This window comes from Larus michahellis, chromosome 2 (genome assembly GCF_964199755.1).
Source record: "Larus michahellis chromosome 2, bLarMic1.1, whole genome shotgun sequence".
Classification (NCBI taxonomy): domain Eukaryota; kingdom Metazoa; phylum Chordata; class Aves; order Charadriiformes; family Laridae; genus Larus; species Larus michahellis.
In genome coordinates, this window is record NC_133897.1 from 5695872 (window position 1) to 5723771 (window position 27900).

The 27900-nt window shown below is 44.1% G+C and overlaps 1 protein-coding gene across 1 annotated transcript; it reads right to left on the minus strand.

Annotated features, from left to right (window-relative positions):
• On the minus strand, window positions 1-27802 carry GARS1 (glycyl-tRNA synthetase 1). The gene is made up of 17 exons (XM_074574003.1): window positions 27562-27802; window positions 23945-24046; window positions 20955-21057; window positions 19985-20126; window positions 18907-18995; window positions 17368-17444; window positions 15477-15622; window positions 14256-14405; window positions 12482-12644; window positions 11425-11589; window positions 8675-8783; window positions 8067-8211; window positions 6796-6881; window positions 4517-4626; window positions 3033-3126; window positions 1953-2143; window positions 1-347 (listed from the first exon to the last, which is right to left on the minus strand). The coding sequence occupies exons 1-17, from the start codon at window positions 27739-27741 to the stop codon at window positions 222-224; spliced, it is 2178 nt and encodes a 725-aa protein (XP_074430104.1). The 5' UTR covers window positions 27742-27802; the 3' UTR covers window positions 1-221.
• Window positions 27803-27900: the final 98 nt, after the last annotated feature.

Here is a 27900-nt window from a genome sequence, read left to right on the forward strand (position 1 = left end):
TATATAATGGCGTTTTTATTCATAACACCTTTAATTTGGACTGCAATTATTTCATTTTTTAAAGTTAAATTCAGGCAGCAATTGAGGAAAAAAACAAAAAACAAATAGTCCCTGTGTGCACAAACAATGCAGCTTTGAATAATACATGATAAGTTTATTTCATATTAACATGAACAGTAAAAAGTGGACATTTGACAGGATTTTACTTCAGGTCCTTTTCTTTATTCCTCTATTGTGTCCTTTTTACCAGTCTCTTGTCCCTCAAATTGTGGATACTTTGCCTCAACGTCAGCCCAAGTTAGATAACCGTTGGCCAGGTCACGAATGACGGCAGGAAGTTCCGAGATCTGCAAGCAAAGTCACAAAGACGTATGAAACACGAAGCCATCGCAATCAAGTTGCTCTGTTGGATACTTGGGCAACACAGGTAATTTTTACATTGGAAACAGAACAGCGGCAAGGTGTCTTCCTGCAAGATCATTTCCGGGGAGAAAAACCACTAACTAGGAGGACATCTTAAATCAGTTTGTGTTATCTCAAAGACTGCTCAGTTATTCAGGGTGACCCATGGGGGGAAATGCAACTGTCACCCTCGTGGACCACAGCACGGTTCATCCCTGGAAGTGTTATGTTACAGTTTTGGAAAGGAAAGAAAACAATACACACATCCAAACGATGCTGCAAGCCAGGATTTAGCCAAGCCCTATTTACTGTAAGACCAGCATAAAAGAAGCTGCCGGTTGCCTTTTCTTTGCTCCTCATAGCGCACTGTCATGGTGCGAAGGATCAGCTAGAGAAACTAGAAAATTTTCAGAAATAGAAGGATAACAAAGTCTTGTCTCCGCGGCTCGGCAGTGAGAGGTCACGCAGGTGAGAGACAGATGGGTGCCGTGAGGAGCCGGCGCTGGCTGTTAACACTGAACCAAACCCACAGCCAGCTCCGTAGCCCCGAGCAGTATTTGTACAGCCCCAAAGTACAAGTGGTTTTGTACAGAGCGGAGCTAGTACAACTCAGCCTCGTAGATCAGCACTAAGGCCTCTTCCTATAGGAGCCAAATTGTTCCTGGTGGGGGCCAGGGAGAGAAGGGCACGACAGAGGGAACTTCTTTACTTTGAGGGTGGCAGAGCCCTGGCACAGGCTGCCCAGAGAGGTGGTGGAGTCTCCATCTCTGGAGACATTCCAAACCCACCTGGACGCGTTCCTGTGCCACCTGCTCTGGGTGACCCTGCTCTGGCCGGGGGTTGGATTAGATGATCTCCAGAGGTCCCTTCCAACCCCTGTCATTCTGTGATTCTGTAAGGTGCCAAGACTGTCCCTCACAGCTCTGAGCAGGTTCTGCCCACAGGCAGTGAGACCACCACAGGGAGGGGTTTGCTAGTCCAGTCTCTGTATTACGGCCGTACTAGCAGAGCAAGCTGAAGGCCCACATGGCTTTTGAGCAATGGTTCTCCAGCTTCTCTGGTGCTGCACAGGCAACACAATTGAGAAGCAAGCTTTGAGGAGTTATGGCTGTGGTATGCTCTGCCAGCCAGCCTGTAGCAGCAAAAGATCTTCTGCTTTTGGTGCCTGTAGATTCAGAGGAGCCCAGCCTTTGAAAGCCTGACACAAGCCAGCACATGCATTTACTCATCAGCCTTCACTGGGAAAAAGGCACTCAGAAGAGCAGCACAATCAGCACAAGGCATGGCTTTCAAGTAAGATCAACACCTCTGCATCCCAGAAAAATAAAAGCCTCTCCTCACTTTAGCAGCAGGGACAGAATCTTCTGTTTGACCAATATCTCTTCCCTGGGGATTTCTCAGAATAGTTAAATTGCCCACGACAGCTGGAGGCAGCTCCCACATAGACCAGAGGCATCGCTCGATCAGAAACAGCAGCTAATGCTCTCCCCTAGCCCATAAGAAACAGACTCGTCTCTGTCAGCAGCCAGATCCACCTGCCTGCCCCTTACCTCGGCTCGGATCTGGCGCATCGAGTCGCGGTCTCTCAGGGTGGCGGTGTGAGGTGTCCGGTTAACGGTGTCAAAGTCGATCGTGATCCCAAAGGCCACGCCAATCTCATCAGTCCTGGCATAGCGCCGGCCGATGGATCCAGAGGAATCATCCACCTTGTGAGAGATGCCGTTCCTGGTGAGTGCTTCAGCTGCAAGAAGCAGAGAAGGGGGGAATCCCCAGGACTCATTACATCCTCAGCAGGCAATGTGATCCTAGCAGTGGCTCCCACATCCCCATGGCACTCCCTGACGTGAGGCACCACGTGTCTCGGTTTCAAGAGGCATCACAGACCCTCATTTATTTTGACAGAAGAGCCAAGGTTCCAGTCCCTGCCAAGACTACAAGCTCACACCCACCCCGCCGGTACGCCGCCGCACTCACAGCTCTCCACATTGCGTCGCTCAACTCTCACCCAAAGAGCAAAGTCACCGACCTCTTCAACCTGTCATTACGGTCCCAGAACTCCGCTTTTAACTCAAAAACACACCAGCCTTACATGTGTGCAGGGGCATGTCCAGCACGGGAAGGCGAAGTACCAAGCAGAACTGCTGCCGACAGCAAAAGACACTGTCTGACGTGTAGTCTATGTTCCTATCTTTTAAGTACTCACCTTTAGATGGTACCAGTGGGCATTCTGGCAGAATACTTGGAGGCTCAGCAGCTCTGGGACCCATTCAATAAATTAGCTGGCCATCAAGAGTCAATAACTTAATTAAATAAAATAGTAAATGAAACATTGCTTCTGTCAGCTTCTCCCAAGCAGTGAGAAAGACTTTTTGACATGAGGAAAAAAAGAAACATCTTTTACACTGCAGACCAACACAGGGAAGGGCAGGGAGTTGGGCTTTTTGAGGCTAGACTGAAGGGTTTGATAGATACCCAAAGATGACTGACACCAACCAACTCAGCTGCTTTAGTTTGATGGCTCTCCCTGTGCGTGTGTGAGCACCATGTGATCCCAATGCTGTTTTCTGGGAAAAGAAACCTCTCTTCCCAGTGCACATCCCCATCAAACCCACAGTGCTTAATATACTTACATAATTCCTTGACAAAAGGCATGAATTCCTGATTCTGGCTTAGAGGAAGAACGGAGCACTTGAATGGTGCTACAACAGCTGGGAAGCTGAAGAACTAAGGAAAAAAAGAAAGAGCACAAATAAATACAAGTTTAACAGTTAGGCCAGATTCTTCAGAGGTGAGAATAAGCTCTGACTGAGGCTGGAAGCGGGGTGACTGTTCCGAGGGAGTGCCTGGCCTTCTGTAAGACATTAGCATTCAGAGCTCCAGCAGTAACACCTCACATTGATGAAGCAAGTTTGATTTTCTCCAGCTGTCCTCCGCTCCCCCTTCCCTCCTGACAGCTAAACGATACCTCCTACCAAAAGTGGTCTACCAGAGCCCTCCCTGAAGAAAGTGAACCTCATTTGAATTACAGAAAAATGAAGGGTAGAGGGGTCTTTCCAGGAGATTTGGTCTTATGGACAGCCTAAAGGGAAGCGTTCTCACAATCATCTCACTCCCTGTTTGATTTCCCCAGGGACTCCATACACACATGGAGCATATGCAGCTCAAAGGTTTTCAGAACCCTCCACGGACACTCTCAGAAAAATGTGCAACTGTGCGGGGGGAATAAAAATCTTTCCCAGCAATCAGCAAGGCCTGTAAGGGTACAGAAGTAATGCAACTGAGAGGTACCACAATACAGAGCAGACCAGGCTACACAGAAAATCAATGGGTACTAGAAGGAAGATAAGACCAATATTTTAGACTTCATGAGCGGTCTGTGACTGAAGTCTGCGTGTCCTAACTCTGGGCTCCTGAATCCTGTTCCCCCCACTCATAACTGTATCACATCCTGTGGCAACCAGTGACACTAAGGAGCACTGTTATTTTTCTTTTCTATAAACAGTCTAGAAGCCAGAAACAACAAACGGGAACCAGCAACAAGTTTACAGCCAGCTTCCCATGGGCCACCAGCAATGGTGCAGAGCAACACAGTCTGGGCACTGGCTGGAACAGGCTGGCGGTCTGTATGTAACACACACTTCCCTCTGGCCCCTGCTACAGCAAAGTTTCAGGCCAAGATTTTAGAGATGCCCAGAATCAGAGAAGGCTGAATTTCATGGGGGACTGAGGAAACAGTTAGTCTATTGTCCCTCTTGCTGCACAGAACTATGATTACAGGAAAAGCAGGAAAGAGAGAGAGGAAATAAAACACTGAAGAGATGCCTTTTTCTGAGCGATGGGACATTGCCAAGTGTGAATCCAGAAGGAGGAATTTCTCACCCCCTTGCCAGGAATATATTGAGAGCCTCATGCACACACAGCCCCATAATGCTGTCCACACGCATGTATAAACGACACGTATGCTGGCAAAAACGGCAACTCAACAGCCCACCTGGGTTTTCTCCATCTCTACTGTGTATTGTGCAGTCTTATTTTAGTCCTTCCCCTGGATTTTAGGGAAAGGCAAATGCTTGCAGCTGGTTTCAAGCTGAGGCCCAGCCACAGGAAAGCTCACCGTTCTCTGCTCGTCTCCTTCCCGGATGCGGAATGTGTGTTCAAACACTGTGTACATGATCCTCCCAATACCAAATGAGGGTTCAATTACATTTGGGACTATTTCTTCCACTGGAATACAAAAGAACCCACATCATCATTAAATAAGAATTTATACACAAAAAAAGATGTTTACTGAAGCTGCTTTTCTGCTCAGAAGTTCTTATTACGTGTAGCTGAGCACATGGAAATAAAAGGTTAAACATTTCTGCTCTAAATACAAATACCTGAAGCACAGATTTGGACTTAGTCCACATACAGAATGTATTTAGGCTGTAAATAACAAGTCAGGGCCCCTCCTCTGCCCCTGAGAGCAAACAGCACAGCACAACTTGCATCCACGCAGATAAATCCTCTTCCACTTCACAACGGCGAAGCCTCATCCAAACTGTTCACTGGGAACAGCCCCTGCTCCACACCAAGCCACAAACTATCTCCAGGCATTGTCTGGGAGAGTGCTACTTGGCATAGGCCAAAACTGTGCCAGGGAATATGCTAACAATTAAGCAGCCTGGATGATGGCACGGTAATGCTCAATCTCTGACCCGCTTTGATTTAAGGTACAGACACAGCCTCAGCATCCACCAGTCTAAGCAGAGAAGTCTGGAGCTTCAGATCCAACTCCAATTCCAGCAAAGACCCCCTCTCTATTCTTGAGTCACTCAGCTGCCTGCTTCAATGCTGCTACCCCTCCCTATTCTCCACGTCCCTGCAACACATCATGAGAGCGGGAAAGAAAGAGGATCAACCAGTTAGTGTTTGCAAACAATCTCAGAAGACGTGATGTGCTATGTTATTATATACCCATCATTCTCTCCAACCCTTGCTACACGTCTGTCAAAGAGGCTTTTTCCTCCTTCTCCCCTCTGCGTATGAAAGGAGCTCAGTGGACAGCTGGCCCTGCTCAGACAATGCAGCTTTTTAGAAAAAGCCCAGATAGCAACTGGAGAAGAAACAACAAATATAGACATCAGCTGCTTTTGAAAATCAAAGGTAGAACCCAGCTCTCCAGCACTGCATCCAGATTTGCCTCCCACTCTATGTGCCTACATTATGTGCCTCAATTAAGCACCTAACCCAGCATGGGACTTAACCTTGCAAAAGAACGGTCTTGTTTCATTTGTGCATTGACCAACCAGTTTTCAAGCAAGAGAGGGGGAAATCATAAGCTTTGTCTCCTGCTTGCGGACAGCAGCCGAACTGCCAAATGTACAAATTTAAATGAAAAACATTAACTGGGGTTTTACTTGCTGACCCCCAGCAATACTACAATCACTAACAGTTACAACTCTGATTCCTTCTTTGACATTGTGACAAAGCAAAGCCTGGCACAGCAGCAGCATGTGCTGAATGAAAAGACACCTGGACATCTCAAAGGCTCAGCAGCTGCAAGAAAAAAATACATTCTGCACATGCTCCATGTTGCTCTACTTCTGTCTAGGAGTATTTATCATGTTCCCAACCTCGGGCAGGATGATCCACTAGTTACAACATGAACTGAGGGAAAATCTACCTCAGTCTCCAGCTCTGTCAAAGACTTCCCAAACGACCTTAGGTGAGGCACTTAAGAGCTGGCTGGAAAGACAAGACTTCTTTGAGGAACTAAATCCATGCATTTTGGAGAGTTACCTTCCAGCCCCATTTCCCACATCAGGACAAAAGCTCTGTGGAGATGCAGTTGCTGACCAAAGCTGATATGATTAGCGACTACCAAAGGAACCGACTGGACTTGTCAGCTTTAAGAGTTTGGTCAGCACAGCAGCCTGGCGAGCTGGCAGATGCTGCAAGGCTTGACTTCAGGCAGTGGAGTGACAAAAGGAGCTCTGAGGACAGAGATCTGCCCATAGCCCTACCAACAGACTGCCACAATCCATCTGCTGCACTGCAATGGAAGATGAAAGCTCCCAAAGCTGGTGCATCTTCCCCAGCTCCTCCATCACAACAGCCAGTTCTTAGCACCACGTGGGACCTAGAATATACAACTGAAGCAGCATGAATGTAATACGCCACCCAAAGTCTATTAAAATGGGATACTGAACAAACCAGGTGAGAAGCAGGCAGACAGGTCTGCATCAATGGTCACTGAAATCCCACTGCTGTGCGAAAGCTTTCCAACTCTTAAATTGTCAAATTGGAAATAACATTTGGCACTTTTCCTGTGCCACTGTACAATGCTAACAGGACAATGCAACTAATCTGCCTCTTCTTGTTGATGATCAAACAACAAAGATACAAATTTACCATGTAATGTCTTCTGAAATCTCTTCACAGTAACCATGTCATTTGTTAATTTAAAAGTTTTCCCTTCAGTTTCAACAGTGAATTCCCTGCAAAGGAAAAAGAAGTCACTTAAAAGCTACAGTAACAAATAAACAAGTTATATTTCCTTAATTGTGTCGGTTGGTTGACTTTAAGAGTGAGGCAATAGAAGCCAGGGCAAATCCCAGAGATCAAAGAAACAAGTGGTATACCCATTAAAAGAACTTTACATTAATAATAAAATTACTACATCTACATTAAAAGTAACCATCTTCGTAATCACAGTGAACTTAATTGCTGTTAACGGCCTGAAGCAAACTCAATTAGGAAATGGAAGAATCTCAGGATGAAGTATATACACCAAAAGAAAAAAAGGGAAGCACACAAAACAGGCACTTGCTGCAGTTTGTACAACTTGTCGAGTGTACGGACTGCTCAGGAGAACTGAGTTGTGTCAGAAGGCACCGTGCATTTTCACAGGTGACAAACAAAGGGGAAGATACAGCACAGTTATTTTATTGCTTATTTCTAAAGCTTTCGGTATTATGATCTTGTAACCACTTTCTCTTGCTCCTCGCTAACCTGGAACTAGCACACACTCCTCGACCAGGAGGACTTAGGCTGTATTGACCTATCCCACTTCCAGGGAGCAAATGTCTTTGTCATTATGCGTCCTAACAGAAAACTGCTGCTGTAAACCTGAGGGCTTCACATCATGGATTTATACAAAGATGGTCATACGAAAGGCAGGTCTAACATACTGACGCTGTCAGCATGTACTCAGCAATGGTACCCTCCTTGCTGAGCATTCAGATTGGTGTAATACAAAACCCAACCTGTTCAAGAAAAGTGTGTGCCGATCACCTGCATTTGGACCTGATACCAAATGGGCTGAGATTTATAAAGGCTTTGCTTTGAATGCAGCTACAAATGGATGCTGAGTTTAAACACAGTCATGATTTGCAGTGCACTATCAATTCAAACCCGGGATACTGCTTATAACTCATCTATTCAATAGATGTGGGATTCTGGATGAACTAATTTCCCTTTCTTCTACTTTTGATGAGTCTACACACCACCTTATTCTGCAATACTTTCTCTCCCCATTTTGAGCGCTAAACATTTCAGGCAATCCACTCAGCCTACTCTCACAAGAGAGCTGGTTTCAGGTGGCTCAAATTAACCCAGCAGCACTTTGGGAACCCTCATCAGAGGTGTCAGGGAAGAGTACCACGCACACACAGCCAGCTCACCCTTTCTCATTGAGCAGCTGCTCCATCTCAGTGATGTAACACTCATCACACACAGAAAGGTACTCCATCACCACCTTTGCATCCTTCTTATAAGCTTTGCCAATGGCTCCCTTATTTGCCTCAAACTGAACAATGTTGACTGTTCTGTACGAGGCAGTTAAGGAGTTTGAGAAGACAAAAAGCAGGGCCTGGTTCTTTTTCTATGTCAAAGCTAATTGCTACACAACACAAAGAAATCTCCTCTGCTACTGGATTAGGGAACTTCCCTCCAAGAAAGGAAAAGAACAGTAAAAATTACTGGAGGGCAGAAGATCACAAATTTTGAAAGAATACAACTGTTTTTTACAAGTACAGCTAGTAGTAGAACCTGGGACAGTAATCCCACATTTAAACCATGCTTCGCAGTCAAAACAGAGCTAGAAAAAACCAAGCATAACAGTAAATCCCCTTTCCCCAGGTTACTTCCCACAGTCCTGCTGGTCTGTAGCTCTAGGTTTCCCTGTTAAATTTACAGATGTAACTTTAACTAAAGCTGCACAGCTCTCCAAAACATCTCACTGTCAAATCACTTTCCACTTCAAGAGAATCTGGTTTATTCTGAAAGGATATAGGTTCTTTGAGAGGCTTCTCAGCTATAAGAGGAACTTTGGTGGCACGGGCATGGCAGGAGAGGTCATAGCAGGAACGATCAGCACAGCCAACGATCTCAATCCAACCCTGAAAAAACAAAAGCGGAAGCTTTCACCAACTCGCTTTTTTGTCCACTTAACCATCAAATATGTTTATTCGCCCTTAAGCCCTCCCTACTTCCATGACTGTTTTTTCTACGTAATTAGCTCTGTTACAATAAGCAGCACTCACTCACTAGTTGCTCCGTCATTTGAATGATTCCGTTTGTTTCCAGAGGAAACAATCAGTTATCTAACCAGTGCCTGTGTTCAGGGCCGGTTTTCTACATGGCTTGGCAGAACACAGCACTGTGTCAATAGCTTGGGGCTGGGGCCAGAGCACACAGTTCTATCACATGCTACAGGCACAAAAAAAGACATCATGCCTTCGGGGCTTTGCTGCTCTGCAAGCATGGAATAGACAGCAGGCAACCAGTCACATCAGAATAGCCAAAAGCCTGGCATACGAGCTTGTAAGACACAGATCATATGCAACGGAAGGACTTCTTTCAGTATTGCAGCATGTATGGCAAGGAGGAATCTCAAAACGCCACTCACACACACAGAATTGATGAAGCCTTCCAACACTTGCAGCAAATACAACCACCACCTGGACCTTCTAAAAGGCAATCCTATATAAGAAAAGGCACATCAGCTGCTTTCCATTCACTCTGTCACATCAGCATGGATATACAGGCAGCCAGATGCTGTCTGGTTTTCCAGTTTGCAGTGATATAGCAAGGTGTCAGGAAAGGTATGTGAACAGAAGAAATCTCTGTGCTTGAAAAATCACGGTGTTCCAGAACATCTTGGGGAATTTTTAATACAAATTAAACCATTAGGATACTACAGCTACTCAGAAAACACAAAATCTAGGTTTATGTAATAACTTCACAGAATGGATTTGAAGCTATTCAGAGCCGTTAACTTCTTCCTACTGAGTGCTGCAAGTTGGTATAAACATTTTTGGTCAGAGTCAAGTGACAAACCACAGCTTGAGTCTGGCATGGCTTTGTCATGGCCCTGGGATTGCTGTCTTCACTTCTGCTTTAAGCTGCTGGACATACTGTTCTGTGAGCGTCGTCCTGATGCATGACAAGACTTGCAAAGTTTATTAATCTTATTCACATGGTGTGACCCACACATGTCCAGCCTGCTTTGGGCTGGCTGGGAAGAGAGCCTGTGAAGTTATGGAAGTCAGCTATCTACATTCAGAGGAAGCCATTCCTTCAATCTTTTCAAGTCTTTTCTATATGAAGACAAATCACTCATCTGAGCTGCAGAATATTTTTTCTCATGTTAAGTTTGGTGGAATTTTACTGGCTGCTATTGCTCTAACTAGCTGTAATGAAAAATTACTAGCCTGTTTCAGCTCCTTAAAAGAAAACAGAAAAAAACAAAACAAACCCCGCAAACAAACAAAAAAAAACCCAAACAAAAAAAAAAACCCCACATGGACAAAACCCACCAACCACACACAACCTCCTCAGCCCTAAGTTGCTGGAGGTTCTCCGTGCCCATAAATAAGGCTGGCTGAACCATATGAAGCCTTACCCATTCCCTGTGTGGACACGATTTGGGCTGAGCACATTACCAGTCTGGCTATCAAACTGGGCAGGACCGTGGATGGGGTCTGCTCATATAAGGGTCACTGCGACAGACCTCAGCAAAATCCCTTCCATCTTTTGACCCTTTATTGGAACTAGACCACACAGAGTTCTCTAGATATTTTCAGCAATCTGCACATAACCTAGACTCCTGGGAAAGGCTAAGCAGGCAGAAGAACATGTGCTTCACTACACAAGAGGGAAAAATAATGAAATAACTTTTTTTTTTTTTAAACTCAGAATTGACCTAGAAAGTAGATTCCGTACCCTTAAAGAGGGGAATGACTTCATAATCAATATCGTCGAGTTACTATGCCTTCTAATACATTTCTTTTGAAACTATCATTCCAACTGATATACGTGGCTGAGACCTACTGAAGAGGCTGAAAGCTCTCCAAGAGAATCTAAAATGAGTCTAACAGCCTTGTCGCCAACTACCTACTGCTGGTTTACCTGAAAGAAAAATGACACATTTTTCAAAATCCTGCCAACAATGTAAGAGAAAAACAAAGCGCCCTACAAGGCCTGAACTGAAAAGCTCTTACTGACTCAGTAGGAAGACAAAAAAATCCTTGGGAAATTGTTCTCCCAGAACTAGCTGTCTGAACAGGCAGGAGTGAACTCTCATTTCTCACAGCTTGGAAGTGGGAAAGGAAGAGCAAGCATTCTAGCAGGAAGAAATCTGATCAGGAATAACGCCTCCAGCAAAACAAATCCTTCACACTGCTGTTACAGGGGTTAGAGTCTTTGGAAAGCACTGGGACCTTTCCTTTAATTTCAGATGAAATTCGACCAGCACAATGTCCACAGGCAACTTCAGGCTCCACCACAGGAGTCTGAAGCATGGACCTACAAACAAGCATGAACAGTTCATAACCTTTGTGCAAGCCCACTGCAGGGAGCCGACCTGCCCCTTTAGCCCTGGATTCAGAATATTTCAACAGCAGTAACTGTGTTCATACCAACGTGGGGCTCAACAGAAACATCAGACTCATAAATAAGAAGAAATAAAACGGAGCCCCTTCCCGCATTATCAACAGATCTGATAGGGAGTGCGACTTGCTGTTTCACTTTGCCACTTACATACGATGTTTTGGACTCTGCATCCCAGCAGTCACAGGCGTAATGAGCCATCTCATTCTCCATATGCTGTCGGAAGCGCAGCTTCTCTGGGGATACACCAACCTTTGTAAGGAAGAGGTAGATTCTGCCAATGAAGTAACCGAGAACGGAGTTATTGATCACGCCCTGGAAAGGGAAAAGGCAGGAAGAAAAAAACCCACACAGACATTAATTCCTAAGGAAGCAAAGTCATGATTTGTTGTACTTCTGCAGACAACCTGACACGTTACAAACAAACTTCTTGCAGCTGCCTGTGATAAAGTACTATGTCTCCCCCAAAACTATTACATCTTTTCAAATTCAACTAGCGCCCCTGGCAGTATCTCCATCTGAACAAAATAGTAAGTTATTATTACTCTAGGACTCATCACTAACTGTCTCTGAAGATCATCTACTTGAAAATACCCTGCAGTACCTGACAGTGCTGTCACTGGTATTACAACAGTGCATGGGAATTGCAGTTATGGCCCAGGACCCCACGACAGCTGTACCCTACAGTTCACAGCTGCAATACAACAGGGGGGTGGTGTTCTTTTTTTTGGCTGTTTTGGGGGGGATGGTTGTTTGGGTTGGGGGCAGTGTTTTGCTGGTTTTTTATTCGGGGTTTTGCAGGGGTGAGGTGGAGGGGGTTAGTAAACCTACTCATTCACAATTTGCATGCATGGAGAATTAGGTAGTGAAACCCCAACGTGAAAGCCATACACTGATGGGGCCAGCAGCTGAGTATTAGATACCCAGTCACTGCTGAGCTTTTGGCAGATATTAGTATTCCTTACTGTTCTCTCCAATTAGCTAAGTGTGAAACAACCTCTAACCACTATCCCAGCACCACCCACAGCCTTTCATTACTGATAACAAGGGCCAGGCTTGGATCTCAGTCACACTGATTGACTAAAGACAACCGACTCTCATGTCTGGGAGCAAACTCCAGCTGGCACCAACACAACAGTGCGTTAATTTAGCCTTGAAAGCAATACTCAAAAGAGCAAGCTCCATGTGCTGGCAAGAAGAACGTTACCTGTTGGACAGCATCTCCCAGCCGCATTACATGGGCCGACTGCCCGCTGACCTGGGCCTTGGAAGAGTAGAGCAGGATGTTGAGATCTGCCACATTCTCAAACTTGGGGTGATTTTTCTCACTGGGATCCACAAAGTGCTCAATTTCTGCCATGGTGAATTCCCTAACGGAAACACAAACAACCAGTTGTATTAAATATTTTATATGTTAGCCACAGCCCCTTTAATAAATGATTATGCTTTAGCCTCTCACAGGCAAGTCAGTAGTTTAAAAACATATACAAACCCAAAGCCAAGACAATGTACAGACTGGAACATGAACCAGTCTCGACACTGGATTTAGTTTCATCTTAAAATTCCTAATAAAACTTTCTACAAATTCATCTAGAAATGAATTTGTAGATGAGATTTCCAGGCCATGGTCATCACCACTGATTCAGGGCAGAGAATACCACCTTCAGAAATACTTCCAGAAGTTCTCTGGACTTTTTCCAGACTGCTGGGATGCCTGTATTAGAAGTACACATTACCTATAGGGTTAGTGAAGACTAATCCACTGATTAACTCAATAGCCTTAACGCATATTAGAGGTGCCCAAAATAGCCAGATGAGGTGATAATTTCTTGGAGATAATGATATTGTTACATTCATTAATAGTGTACATTCTCTTTTAAGAACTTGTCTCTAATACATCTATATTCATACATTGATTCGTAGCCTTCTTCCTTGAAATCCCTTTACATTGAATTAGCTTGTTATCAAGAACCTTTAAAAAAAGCTCTAGGTAATCATTAACTTTAAATCACTGGCATCAGGATGTAATTTGCTATGATAGCATAATAACACAGTCTCCAATAAATGTGCCACAAGCGTATAATTTATATTTGACTGAAAATGCATTTCAATGAGAAAAGTTCTTGTTTCCAGATGCGCAAGAGAGAATAGGAGGACTGAGAAAACGCCAAAGAGTTCCCTCAGTGCTAATGATGCTACTGCCTTTTGGTGACATTTATGGCACCACATTAATCAATTACCAAGTTTACAACACATACTGCCTGTGTGTGCGACACAACCACACTGACCACACAGAAGCTCTTGTTCCAAATTAGATGGAAGAGACTTCTGTTCAGAATACTTCAGCTGAAATACTGGTATTATCCTTAATGAAATGCAATAGTCACTTCTATCCTGAGATAGAAAGCTTTGAAAGTAATTCTCAGTAACCCTGAGCTTTCCTGCCTGACTGATCTTGGGACACAAGCACATGTCCCGAGTCAAGTTATCTCCCAACTTCCTCTTTGTAGTAATCTGCAGAACTGCAGAATCTGCAGGTTTCCTGAGAGAAGGAAATGCTGCTGCAAGGTCAATCACGTTTGGATTCCAGATTTCAGTACAGATTTAAAGTACATCACATTAACATAATTAAACAAGCAAAGCTCCATGTCCTGTAGAACACAGCTACTTTTAATATGATTTGTTTAGATTATGATGAAAGCCAAATTTTGTTAGTAAAACTGAGTTTAATCTAGGTGTTTCTAATACAACAGCTATTTCAGCGATTCTACTTCTCACCAGCCAGGCTTAGATAGAATCCCATAGTTAAAACCTTAACTAAATGCGTTCTTTGCCCGTGACCCTGAGACTCACTGGGCACATTATCAGGAGTCCTCTGGAGAAAGCACTGATGTGAAACAGTCATGTGCAAACACTGGAACAAAAGGGAGGTGCTACATGCTCTCAGGTACCCTTCTGTTGAAAGAGGAAATTTGCAGTACCTCACTCTGATAAGGCCGGAGCGGGGTGAGATTTCATTTCTGAAGGAATTTCCAATCTGGGCAGCAGCAAAAGGCAGTTTGCCTTGGTTAAACTCCAGAAGACGTTTGAAGTTGAGGAATATTCCCTGTGCAGTTTCTGGCCTCAGATAGCTGAAAGAAGACAGAGGAGAAGAAAAAAAATCAGGAAGATAAAAGGGTGGGGAAAGTAGTGAGAAAAGAAAAACATGGTTACTACAAAACTTAAAGGTGCTACTTTATCTCTTGAGTCTTTTAACTCCAGACACAAAACAATGAAGCAATAGACTGAGAGGGAAAAAAAACCCCAAACATCAGCTGGAGCCCAAACACAGCACTCCATAGTTACTCACAAAAGTAAACTGGATGATTTGGGCTGCTTTTGAGATGCAAATGCAGAATGGAAAAAGGTGTCTGAAATGAAATACAGTGGCCAGTTACATCACAGAGGTCAGAGGGAATGTATCCCCCCTTGCCCTTCCTATGTAGGCCGGAGCTGTACCAGGCTGCTTACAAACGTGGATTTTGCAGGCAAACCATGACTACACCTCTGCTGTTACAAACTGTGAAGTGGATTTAGTGTAAGGCCCCTACGACCCCTACAGTGATTTGAGACTTCCACAGAGGATACCACCTACACAGACTACTTAATATACTACTCCGGAGAACACATATTACACGTATCTCTGATGCCATCCCAGAGGATATGCAAGAATCCTATTCTCCACTCCTTAACGGGGATTTCATTTTTAGTTTTAGAGATGCCAACTCAAGACAATAGCCTGTACATTCTCACATGCTAACTACAAACACCTAGTAAATGATGCTACCACTGCATCACACTGCTAAGTAACTTCATTCTGAAACAGGTACACTGAAGCAGGTTCTTTATAGCCATGAAGTCGCTGACAATTGGGAACCCAACATTAACTGGTTTTATGGAAACAACTCCAACCAGTAAAGGCATTGCTGTGATCCACATAGTCTGGCTGCTTCACGGATTTTTGTGATTCTGCAACTGCTCCTTTTTTCTTCTGCCTTTCACCAACCTGCCAGAATGCCAACCTGCCAGACAAGACTGGAACTGAAAGGCAAGGGAAGGCTACTCAAGAAGAAATTGCATATTTCAATCCTGTTGAGACTTCATTTTTATTCCAAGTCATCAATGAATAAGGGAGAGTGGGAGCAGATGAGATTAGTACCTACCCAGGCATGTTTCCTCCAGGCCCAATGGAGGTCTTGAACATCAGATTGAAAGAAACAGGAGGGGACAGGTCATTCCCAGTGATAGGTGATTTCACATTGTAGTTCACAAAGAGATCTGCAAGTTCTTGCTGGCCGTAGTTGTCCAACTAATATCAAAACACAGGAGAACTTGAATTACTAGGCAAGATAACAGGAATTAATTATGTCCCCTTCATCTTTTACTGCGCATGATCCACAGCTCTGAATCACCCATGCAAAATATTTACTTTTAACCTAAATTTTCAAGCAAGGTAAAGCTCGAACTGATGGTAGAAGAAAACACTGTACATCTGCAAAGCCATTTTAGTAATATAGGTCCCCAACTCAACCACAGAAAGTCTGAAGTCTAAATAGAAATGCAAGCACTGAGCCTAAGAGTGGGTGTAAAGAAGAAGAAAAGTCATTGGGACCGCATCACCACCCACCACCAGCTTCTTTTAAACAGTTTCAATTAAAACATGGGGAGCAGCGTGTTGGGAAGGAAAAGAAACACAGCAATGAGAAGAATGCTAAAATTTCTGCAGTGCTTTGTCTGAATTCATTTCTCTTTTTTCTGCTACATGAAACACAATATTCAAGCTATGCAGAAGGTGCTCCCTTTTAGAGCAAATCTGCAGCACAGGGATTCTTGGTGAAATATTTTCCATTTTCTCTGAAAACAACTGGGTAATGACTGGACATTTTCACAAATGGGATAATCTTCCAGGCCGCTACCTTCCCTTTTTCTCTGGAAGATGGGAATCAAGCAGTAGTAGAACCACAGATCTAACTGCAACCTAACCGCAAAAAAGCCGCAATTTCTGGCATTGTTTTGTGCCTTTATGTACCAGCCTTTTGCATATGTACACATAAATGTAGTTTCTAGACTTAAGTATGATAAAAGATTTACAATGAACAGTACAGCAATGATATAACACTCAACTTCAAAATCAGATGAGCCGATTCTAGCATTAATTGTCACGATCCTTCGTATATCAGAGAAAACTCAAGACAGGAGATAAAAAAGGGTTTATTCATAGAGGAATTCCCCTAAAGAATGGTCAAAGTTCAGTGTTACAGTGTGGAAATGCTAATGACAGCTGTTCAGTCACACAATACACTGAAAAAAAAACATTGCTCTTTCTGGAAGGAGTTATTAATTCTATGCATGGCTCTGGAAGCATTTACCCTAGAAGTCACGAGAAAAAAAAACACTAAAAACAAAGCAGGAAAAACAAATAAAAAATAAAGGCAAATGTCTGCACAGCTGCTCAGGAATGTCAGCCTGGAGCACCAACTATTCTCACAGTAAACACAGGAAAGATCTGCGCGGGCTGCTAGAGACAGAGGAACAGGTCTCAAGTGCTTCAAAGCTGAGACATACCAATTTTAAAGCCGAGACAACTTTAAAACATACCAATTCAGTGCTGAGGTGATTCAGTAAAACCCTGACAAAACTTCTCATCTGCCTCTGCTCCTTTGTATCATAATCCTGCAGCAAGGGATTTACGAAGGTAAAGGGGGGATTCAGAAGAAAAAGGCTTTTTGCCAGGGTGTGAAGTGGAACAGAGCAGACCATCTCCAAGGACAGAGCTTCAGCCCTACCAATCCAACATTCAAGAGGCTAATATAATAGCAATAACTCCTCAAAATAGCAGAAGGAGGGAGATGCAGTTAACCAGCAAGTTTATCGTATTTGTTAACAAGTAAGTTTTCAGCATTTAGGAGTGCATACAGCCTACAAGTATCTCTGAGGTAAAGACTTCTGAGCATCTTTAGACACAGAAGGGACACTGCCTCTGGATTCAGTGCATCACAATTCCTGTTAACACACACATCCCTGAAGCATTCACCTCCCCATGCAGGCACCTACCTGTGTTAGAACATTTTCCATCTCTGCCTTTTTTTCTGCCGTGCACTTCTTGTCAGACATAAGCTTTTGCAGGTGAGCTGTAAGCAAGAAAAGAATGTAGTGACTTTATACAGCAACCCCATCACTGACCCCAGCCTAAAGCTAGAAAACTCAGGAGGATCCTCCAGCATGAGCATAAGTGTATGTCCACCAGTTTTCTTGCCAGTGTCTATCAGGTTAATTCCACTCATGTCATCAGGGCAATGCTGATCTACAGCTGAGGAGCCACACCAGTTTGCTGTACTGGCCTGCCACAGGGAAAACAACAGGTCCTTGCCTACTTTCTTTCCGATACTCATTCCTCTAAACCCAAGCAATGGCTTTGTAGTCTCTTTCTCCTTTTTTTCTTTCTATACAGACTGGAAATTAAAAGCAACCACTGATCCCAAGCCAGCAAGGCTAATTTTATCCAAATGCACTCAGAGGCACGTACTGACTTGGTACAGTAGGGTTAGACTGCATCCCACTTTGAAGCACAACATCCTCCATGAGATACAATGGCAGACAGTGATGCCAAGACTTCCCACTCATTCAAAAAAAGCAATCTGACTTTTTAGCAGCAGTAACAGCAGGTGGCTGTTCACCAGCGATGGGCTGCAGAAAAGACAGGGACACTCATTTATGATGCTGTTCAGTGTGCAAAGTGGGCAGATGTTAGATGGGCTTCTTTTGGGTTTTTTTTTCATAAAACAAAAATACTAACTGAATATTAAGAAAACAGCTTTAATGCCAATATGCCAATCACATGATTCTATGATTGTTCTACATATTTAACTTCCAAGGAGAAGGCTAGAAACTAGGAGAGCACAACCCACTTAAACCAAGAGCAGAACAATCCTTCCTTTCCCAATGGAGCTGTATATGAAAAACCTTTCAGACAGGTTCCTTATTTCTAAGATTCCTTCATGTGAATTTTTTTGGTTTGTTTTTTAAACAAATTTTAATCAATAACCAGAAAGAAGCGTGAGGACTTTGCAAACCTAAGAAATGCCTGAAGTCTGCTTAGCATTCCCAAAAGCCAGCTGAGTTCTAAGGTATACGAAAGTCAGCAGCTGCCATGTAACCGACCTTTGCATAGGGAAAGCATGCGCTGTCCCCTTTGATCACTATTAAATCATTTGTTCAGTTCTGAACAAAAAGCAACTGAAACTCAAGAAAACTAAGACCAGACCACGGCAGAAAACAGGAACCTTGATATATAGGGAGCCCTCAGCTTAGGCAACACAGTAACCTCTTATGGCCTGATGACACAGGATTTCATAAAAAGGGACCCAACTATGTTTTCACTCGAGATCCTGTACCTCATTTAAGATACTAACACAGCATTTGGGTGGAACTGACAACTTACAGCATCTTTAATAGCGTATGACTAATGAACTAGAAACACAGGTATGAAAGACTAGCTACACCAACTGCTCTTCCCTGAGAAAGATACTTTTCCCGTGTTCGTACCACTGCAAGAAATCCCCAAGCCCACCTAGCCTTGGAACAAAACCAAACCTTTTAAGAGATGATCAGCACGAAAACATTCCCCATTTTTCACATCTTTCACCATGAAGTCAGCAAACTTGTCTACATGGCCAGAAGTCCTAGAAAAGATGATACAAAAAAGGAACATGAAAGCTGCCACCAGACAACCCTGGGTATTGGGTGATCCCAGCAGACAGACCATTATCAAAGATAAGCACTTCAAACTATGCACCCAAACTGCAGGCTCGCTCTTGCTTCAGATTATAAATTCACATTAAGCAGTACCATCCCACAGAAAATCCCATCTGTGAGAAAGTATCAATACACCTAAAAAAATGTGTCACTAAGATGACAATTAGTGCCTTTAGGAACTGCATCGTGATTGAAGCAAGATATAGATGCAGTTGTGAGGAGTAACCAGTAGTTCAGGTGGACAGTTTCCCACTATTTTACACCAGTGATCCATGGAAGCTACTGCCCGTTATGCCGTGGCCCATACTAAGTAACGCAGTTGGCTCAGCTCAGACTCTCATTCCAAAAGCTCCTGACATATTTAGCAAACTTGTGGGTAGTCTTAGCGGAGATACATGGAGGTGAAGAGTCTGAACTATGCTCTCACCCTGGAAGATGGTGCCTCTACCTGGTCTGTGGATAAAAAGAGAGCTTCAATCCCCAGGGTTACAGAAGCATCATTTGCATTCAGAGCTCAATTAACACATTGCATATTGCCGTCCCTCCACAGAGAAAGGAAGGATGGTCAAGCAACCTGTCTACTGTCCTAAACTACGACCCACGTGTCTCAGATTTAGGCAAGCCACCCAATCCTTTTTCTTGTCGTCTTGATCTTCTAGAAAAGGGGATAATGGCAATTTCTTACCTAATGGGACTGCTAGGAGACATTAAGAAATTAAGACTCTCAGACACGAGTCCCACTGCTCTCCCTGATTTATGGAACAACAGTTTCTCACACAGACCTGCGCACTGATATCTATAATTATTTTGTGCTGCAACAGGGTATGAAATTGGGTGACCCAGTCTCAAGATCCCTGTGGGTAATTTTACAGAAGACCAGAAATTACATGCTGCAGAAAAAAAGACCCATATTTACTTCAGAACCGGCTCTGGTGTGAGCATGGTACAGTCAATCTCCAGGATTTGCTCTTCCTGAATAAAGTGCTGTCTCCACGCCTGGATGATGTTGTTCTTCAAAGCACACCCAACAGGCCCAAAGTCATACAGACCACTGACACCTGCAAAGAGAAAAAATAAAAAAACATGGTAGGTGTGAGATTGTACGAACCTGCATTATTTGGAGGAAACGTCCTCCCTTCTCAGTGTTTCCATCAGTTGGTTTAAGCCTGAGGTCATTTTCTGAGCATGAAGCATCAGCTTCTCTGTGCTAAACAGAATATGGAACGTGTCTCAGTGTAGAGAGGTTTTCACATAAAGACCCATGACATAAAGTTGAAAGTAAACTCCATGAAGCACCTAGATGGACACTGACCTATACACATTTTAGTATTTTACATGAAAGAGAAGTAACTACACAGGCACTGTGCTGCCCCCGCCCACCCCAAGCTGCCTCAGATCAGCTATCTGAAGAGGTCTAACAGCCACATTTGTTCACCTGTTCAATAAAGTTCATTGTCAATTAAGTTAACAGGTTCTAAAGTTCACTGTAGTTTTGAGCATTACCTTGCCCAGGAGAGCTCAGATAGAGATGAATGGTTATGAGGAAATAAGCTGATCGTCTTTGAACGCCAAAACATCCTACCCCTCTGCAAAGAAACCATCTTCTACAATGTAATGCTCAGAACTTGCATCCTAAAGTCTGCTCATTTGCATTCAGAACGTAAAAGGCAAACTTTGAACCACCTCCTGACACAGAGATTTTAGGAAGGGAGAAACTTTTGAAAAGCTTACAGACCCCATCAGGACAGTTTAAAGCCAACTTAAAAAAATAATAATATTTTTTGTTGCATTAATATAACATTGCAAGAGTACAGCATTTCACACAGCTAGAAAGACCAGAACATTAGCCTCAAGGGATCAAAATGTAAATTTCTTCAAATCTGTACCTCCATAAATAGAAAAGGCTTGATCATAGAAAAACCTCCTTTTCAGGGTGTCTTCCATTTTAACTCTGTCCACAATGTCATCTTTGGGCTGTAAGGCCAGCTCCTGTAATTCAAGCGAACCAAAAACAGTTAATAACTCCAGTTTCTGGCAGAAGGACAAATCTTCTTCATTCAACACTATGTGTCAAAAGTCTGTAAAGACCATTTTGAAGCGAAGGTATCCTGCCAACATGCTCATTTTCCAAATAGAAATGGTCACATTCAAGCACTCAGTGATAAACGGGATTGTCTGAATGCAGCATTTTACAACTCGAGGTTGAATCATCTGCCCTAACTTTCAGACAACTAAGTCTGAGCTAGTTATCCCCAGCTTTCTTTACAATCAGTGGAGAGAAATGGCCATTTCTAAAGCAATCCTGACCTATTTCCCTCTCCCAACTATAAAAAGAGCTTAAAGTGACTAGCTCAGACTACAAACATCTAACTCTCAGAATATATGAAGCTTTCAATTAAGTGTTCCTCATGTGAACGAGTTTTTACCATGAAGATTGTGAACACCATCCTTGTGCTCTGCCAAAGGTGTGTATTTAGCTAGTTGTATGAAGAATATCTATTTGCAAAACACAAGCTTTCACAAATATGGCCCTGTGCACACAGAAAATTTAGTTACGGAGTATCTAAATGCCCTGATTAGATTCTGCGAAAATGTTTTACAGCAGACTCACTGTTTTATCTGAAAACCTATGATTTTTGCAGCCAACCCCATTAGTGAAGTCAATAGACTTGAAACATTTTCTTCAACAAAGACATTTTGATAATTAAAGCAGAGTTAAGCCAAAAAGTTCAATAAATTAATTCAGATCCTGCCAAGTGGCTAACACTATCATTTTGAACAGCCTTTTGGTAACAAAAAGTATTGTACGACCAATAATTTCAAACTTTTCTTTTTTTGAGCATCTATAAAGACAAATAAACGTGGTTTCATTTTAAAAGCACTGTACCTCTGCTGCTCTCATGAATTAGCATAAGCTAAGGAGTAACTTTGCATGAGAAACAAAAAGACAGAGAGCACACACACGAGAGCAAGCACCAGAACAGTACTTTTAAAGCATGGAAAGGGAATCCATTTGGCACGCTCTGCCTAAAAACATAGAATCACATTTCACAACGATCAGGATTTCTTAAGAGAAAGGCTGGCTTTTGCCCAGAGATGGACAGGAGAGCAACAGTGACACAGCCCAATTCTGAACTTGCAGGGAGAAATTGCCAGCAGCACGGTAGTAACTGGATTAGTACAGAATTCTGCAGAGCCCCAAGAGAATAGTTAATGAACTGATGCAGAATTCAAAGAAACAGTCTCTTCTACCTGGTATATATTCATAAACATAAGTATATTCACAAATAGAAGGCAGAAAAGTGCCTGTGTTAGCCTTTAAGGGGAAGAAAGACCCTGTACAGGAGCAGAATCATTTACTGACTTACAATATAATTTGAGGACATAAAGACAAGGAATTTTAAACACTCAATCACTCTGCCCTGTTCAAGGCTCCAAATTCACAGCCGCTCTGCTATCTTTAAGTAGGAATCACAGGGAATGAAAACTGCACCAGCAGTTGCTAAAGCTAATGAGCATTCACACTGCTGCCTTCTGCAAAAGTTGCAAGAGACTGTGATGCATTGCTGGAAACATCGTCGAGAGAGAAAGGCTATATTGGAGTGCTGCGCTCACAAGGGCAGACGCTGTGTTTGCAAGGTCATTCTTGCACTGACAGGGATACAGCCCACACAAATTGTGTAACTGGCAAGCACGCCTGCATCCTACAGGCACCCTTCCAACAGAAAGGTGGGGCTCACAGGGATACCAAGACTCTGAACCTGCCTTGCTACATCTCTCTACATCAAGCTTTCGCGGGCTGGGAAACAGAACTGAGAAAACATTTAGAAACTATTTACTCACGGACAACCTAGCTATCAGTACAGGTTTCATGCACCAGTATCAAAGCACAGTTCTATGCTGAATACTAAGTAAAAATGACATCTTTTTTACTTGGGTTAAATGTATGCAAATAGCTAGCCATAATGCCAGGCCTGCCAGAGAGAGTTAACTGTTTGCCCCCCGTGACTCTGTAGGACAAATAGGCTCAACTGGTTTCAGTTCATCTCTGCTCACATTCTCACAGTAAGTTAGTTGCAAGTGCTAGTTTATTTATGCATTTATTTTTAAGAGTACCACCAAACCACAACTACAGTAATTTTTATATGAAATACAAATTATAAAGAGCCTCGCAGTTTCCTGGGTGAATATGCACACCTGACTGCCTTTAAGCTGCAGCAGTTTCTTTTTGTTGTTTCAGTCTGAGAAGGAGAGGGAAGCTTCCAGGATAAGGAAGTATATTTTTACTTGTTTATTGATCTAGAGACAAAATAAACTTGAAGTTCCATCATTTCATTTGCAGAAAGACTTTTCAGAGTGCAATCGTGTTCAAAACGGGGCACAATTTCAATACATCCCTCTCTTTAAGGCTGAGGAAACCCATAGGCTATTTGAAACATCTCCAGAAACTTTGTTTAAACTGTAGCAAATAAAATGTTTTCCAAAGAAACATGTTCTATGCCAGCCTGGGAATTTAAATGCTGCATAAAGAATGAAACTCACTACAGTGAACAGCATGTCCTCTCACTGTACAAAAAAAACCAACTATACAATAAACAAAGATTAACGACATATACATTGACTTTCAACTTTGACTATGAACAACCTGACCTCATATTTATTCATTCATATGCTGTGATTTAACACTAACATATGTATGTGTAACATAAGGAATGAAATCGCCGCTAGTTGGAAACTTGCAAACTATTTCAGAAGTGAACCAGTCTATCCTGCTATGACTCTTTAACCCAAACCAGTACTGTAAAAAAGCGTTAAGTAGAGATTTCAAAGATTTTCTGACAAAACTGTGGAACTCCAATTTAATTTCCAGACTCACCTTTGCTTCTAGGACCCTCTTCCGAGCTTTGAGCTCTGCTACAGCTCTGTCTATATCCGCCTGAGGAGCTTTCTCTTCCTTCAGCTTCCTTACCAGTTCTCCCTAGAAGAAGGAGACAAAACACAAGATATAATTCTTTCTTTGAATGCCATAGACGAGAAGTCTCCTTCTTTCAGCTTCCTGGCAATCCAAAAGGAGGGGTTTGTCCTGCCTTCCCAGTCTCCATGCGGGTCTCAAGAGGCTGCTTGAACTGTTAGAAGTGAGAAACACTTATGCATTTGAGAGTCAACAGAACTAGACATCATTAGAGAAATTCACCCCCCCCACTACTGTTAAATCCCAGATCTGTTATTAAATCTCAGCGTGCAAATATACCCCTGTATGTACCACTTCAGAGCAGATTTCCACAAATCCTAGTTTTCTGTCTTTGAGGATGCACTGAGTGCATTCTCAGATGGTTATAAACAGGCTTTGTGCTTTCTATTGGTTACAAACAAGCTTTGTGCTTTCTATCTCGGTAATAAGGCTTCTCCTCTTCCTTCTACCCCTTCCCTTTTCTTCAAAATTTATGACCATTTTACACCTCTTTTCCTCTGTCATATCTGTTCAAAAATGGTCAGTAAGTACACAATTTTTTATAAGAATGTCTCACAGAAGACAGACATTTATAGCCCAATGTCTAAGCAAAGAAGGCATGGCATTATCTGTAAAAACTGTTATTGTTTTTAAAACTTCGGCTAACTTCAGAAAAGAATGGAATAAAAAATAAAAAACAATCATGAAAAAAAATATGCCAAAATATGCAAGAGCAGCAAAACCCTGCAGTGGGCTTACACTGAGGTCAAACCACCGTCACCTTGTCACAGTTCCACAAAGGCCTCTTTGTCCTGTGAGGACGATTTTCCCCTTTTATCCCCAGGGAAGTGCTCAACCCCTAAATACCCAACAGCAGGCTTTTCTGAACGTGATCCTCAGCAGTCATGCCCAATTTGCTCTTGGAGATAAATTCATTCAAAGTCTTCCTTTCAGTCCACTCTTCTTCAGTCAAAACCAAGTCTATCTCAAATTACTGAGAAGGACAAAGAAGGTGACCCAAAAGGAAAAAGCACAAAGATGTCAATGCCTTCTCAAGTGGGATGTTCTATGAATGAGATGCTCCAAGTTCAGCATTTTTCTTGCATCTTGCACTTCTCCATTAAATAACAAGAAAAAAAAAGAAAAAAAAACAAAACAAAAACAAAACAAAGAGATAAGAACATTTCCACAGTACTAGCTTTTTCATAAATTCTGAGCTTTTCTGACATTAATATTACAGGTAACTGAGAAAACAAAGAGAAGAGAATACACAGATTGCCATTCAGTAATCAGATTAGAAAAGCTAAAAGTGCTCCAGAGACTAAGGGGCTCAAAGGCTAATTTTATTAATAAAGGGAGGAAGACTCAAAAGACTGCATTAAAACAAACACACCAAGAAAAAAAAGAAAAATAAGAATCCTCTCAAGCTCCCTAACCCCGTCAGCTACAAGAACAGAACAAATCTGCTGTTTCCTTCCTGTTAACTAGTTATATCAAAACGTGAAAGTTTCACTCTAGGGCTGAGGATTTCAACTGCCATTCCTGGGTAACGTGGCAGAGGGAGGGATTTGATTTTTTTTTTTTCTTTTAAAGTAGTAAGTCTAAATTGTCTTTGTTGAGCTAGGGGGTCGGCAGTGGAAAAACATCAAGGCAGCAGCAAAGCAGCTACTGCTGACTCAACAGAGCTATCGCCCTGCTTATTGCTGAGCATCTAAAAGCAGCATATAGCAACTCTTTGTCCTGATCTATAAGTAACAGAGTCCTCAGACATACGCAAGGAGGAAAAAAACAACACAACTGAAGCAAATAATTATGTTTGCTGACAGGACTCAATCTAATTAAAGCTGCGATCTTGAGCCCAACCCAGAGGAGGAGTGCACAGCAGCACTCGATGTGGCAAATTTTGCTGCGGCTTTGTCCCATAGACCAGTAAAGCAGAGAGGGATCCACCCCTGGATCACGGCAGCTTATTGCATCAGGCACTGCTGCAGGAAGATACGCTGCTCAATTTCCTCTCCATAGGTTGCGTCCCTTAGGTTTAATTAAACCGCTTCACCACGAGCTGACAGGCAGGGCCCCCTGCATCTTAAGGTATCAACTACCCCAATCTTCGTTACTCCCTCCCTTTCCTCTTGTGCAAAGATCTCAGAGAATTACTACTGTCAGCTGTAGGACACAGTATCTGTGGTCCCAGCAACACAAATTTACCCACAAACCTCTCCTTGGCACCCCACGCTCCTGTCTGAATCACACAGGCAGCCAGGAAGAAGGGGTGCATTGATGCTTCAAAAGCAAATGACAGCACAGGATTCGAAAATAAATAAATTGGCTAGTTCTAGAGGTCATAATTTTATTTACAAGGAGCCCTCTTGCCAAGGCATTATGCTCTACAATGATTCATAATAAAAACTCATTGAAGTGCTGGTGCTGGTATAATTAGAGGGCCATAAATCCCACTCATTCAATGGGAAAACACATGCACAAATCTAAAAATACATGGGACACGCACGTAGCTATGTGTGCAGCTAAGCAGAAGGCCATGGATTCAGCCACTTAGAGGAGGACCTGGGGAACCCACAGCCATAGGTCTTGCTGCTAAAGCAGGACTCCACTGCCATTAACATACACTGCAAGGGGATCAAGATTCACTTAGGAAATAAGGCGGCAACCGAATCCTTCTCAGGTGAGAAGGAAGATAAGAGCCTCATCTGTGAGGGAGATGGAAAGAGAACATGATGCAGTCCCAGCTAATAGGAGACAGCTAGACAAATAAGAATGATGAAATGGAAAACGTGCAAAGGAATTAATATCCCTTACTGCATCGGGCAAATATGCAACTCTAAAGAATATCTTTTACCTCCAAAACCCAGCACAAACTCAGCTCTGTGACCCAGTGGGAGGAAGAAACCTATGCATGCTGTTTCATAAAGACAATGTGAAGAAGGAGCCAGCAGCGGGGCCCGGAAAGCGTGACAAAGTCAGCCCTGGGTTGGGCACAGGAGGCACATGGAGCCCAGCAGAGGAGCGCCAGGTGGAACTGACGCAGGGATCCAGTTCTGCAAGACAGCCCTGACACACACCGCCACCTCGGGGAGGGGAAAGGGCACCCCCACGGGCGGCCGCCGCCGCACCGCCTGCCAGCCCGCTCCCCCGGTGCGGGGCCGGGCTCACCGGCGGGGGGACACCCGAGGGAACCGGCTGCTGGCCAGAAGCCCCGGGCAAACCCACGGGGGACCCTCCACCGTGGGCTCACTGCAGTACCCCGGCGCACAGAACCAGAGGGGGGAAACACCCCCCCCGGAGCGCACCCCACGCAAGCCGGCAGCGCTCGGGGTGAAGGGGGGCGACGCAGCGTCCACCTCCCCACAGACCCGGGCCACCGGCGGGCCTGTCACACACCCGACTCCCTCAGAGAGACCCCCGTCCCCCCGCCGGGACCCCTCCTCAGGCGGCTCCTCCCCGGCGGGTGTCCCCCCTCAGGCGCCGCCCGCCTCAGCGGGACCCCCCCCCCCGTTCCCCTCAGCCGGGCCGCGGCGGGTTACCTGGAGCCGCACCGCCTGCCGCAGGGGCGCCAGCAGCGCCTCGGCTTGCGGACCGTCCATGGGGGTCGCGGCCGGGGCGGGCCGGGAGCGGAGCGGGGCGGCGGGCGGGCAGGCGAGGCGGAGCAGGCGGCGGAGCAGCAGCGGCAAGGCGGGCAGGGCGCTACGGGGCGGCAGCGGCATGGAGAGGCGCGGCGCGCCGCCCTCCCCACCGCATGATGAAATCCCGGCCGGGGTAAAGCCGGCCTGCCGCCCCGCCGCCGCACTTTCCGCACGGGCAGTAGCCGCCCGCCCCACCGCAGATTCGGCACGGTGAGGCGGCGGCGGGTCGGTAGGGGGAGC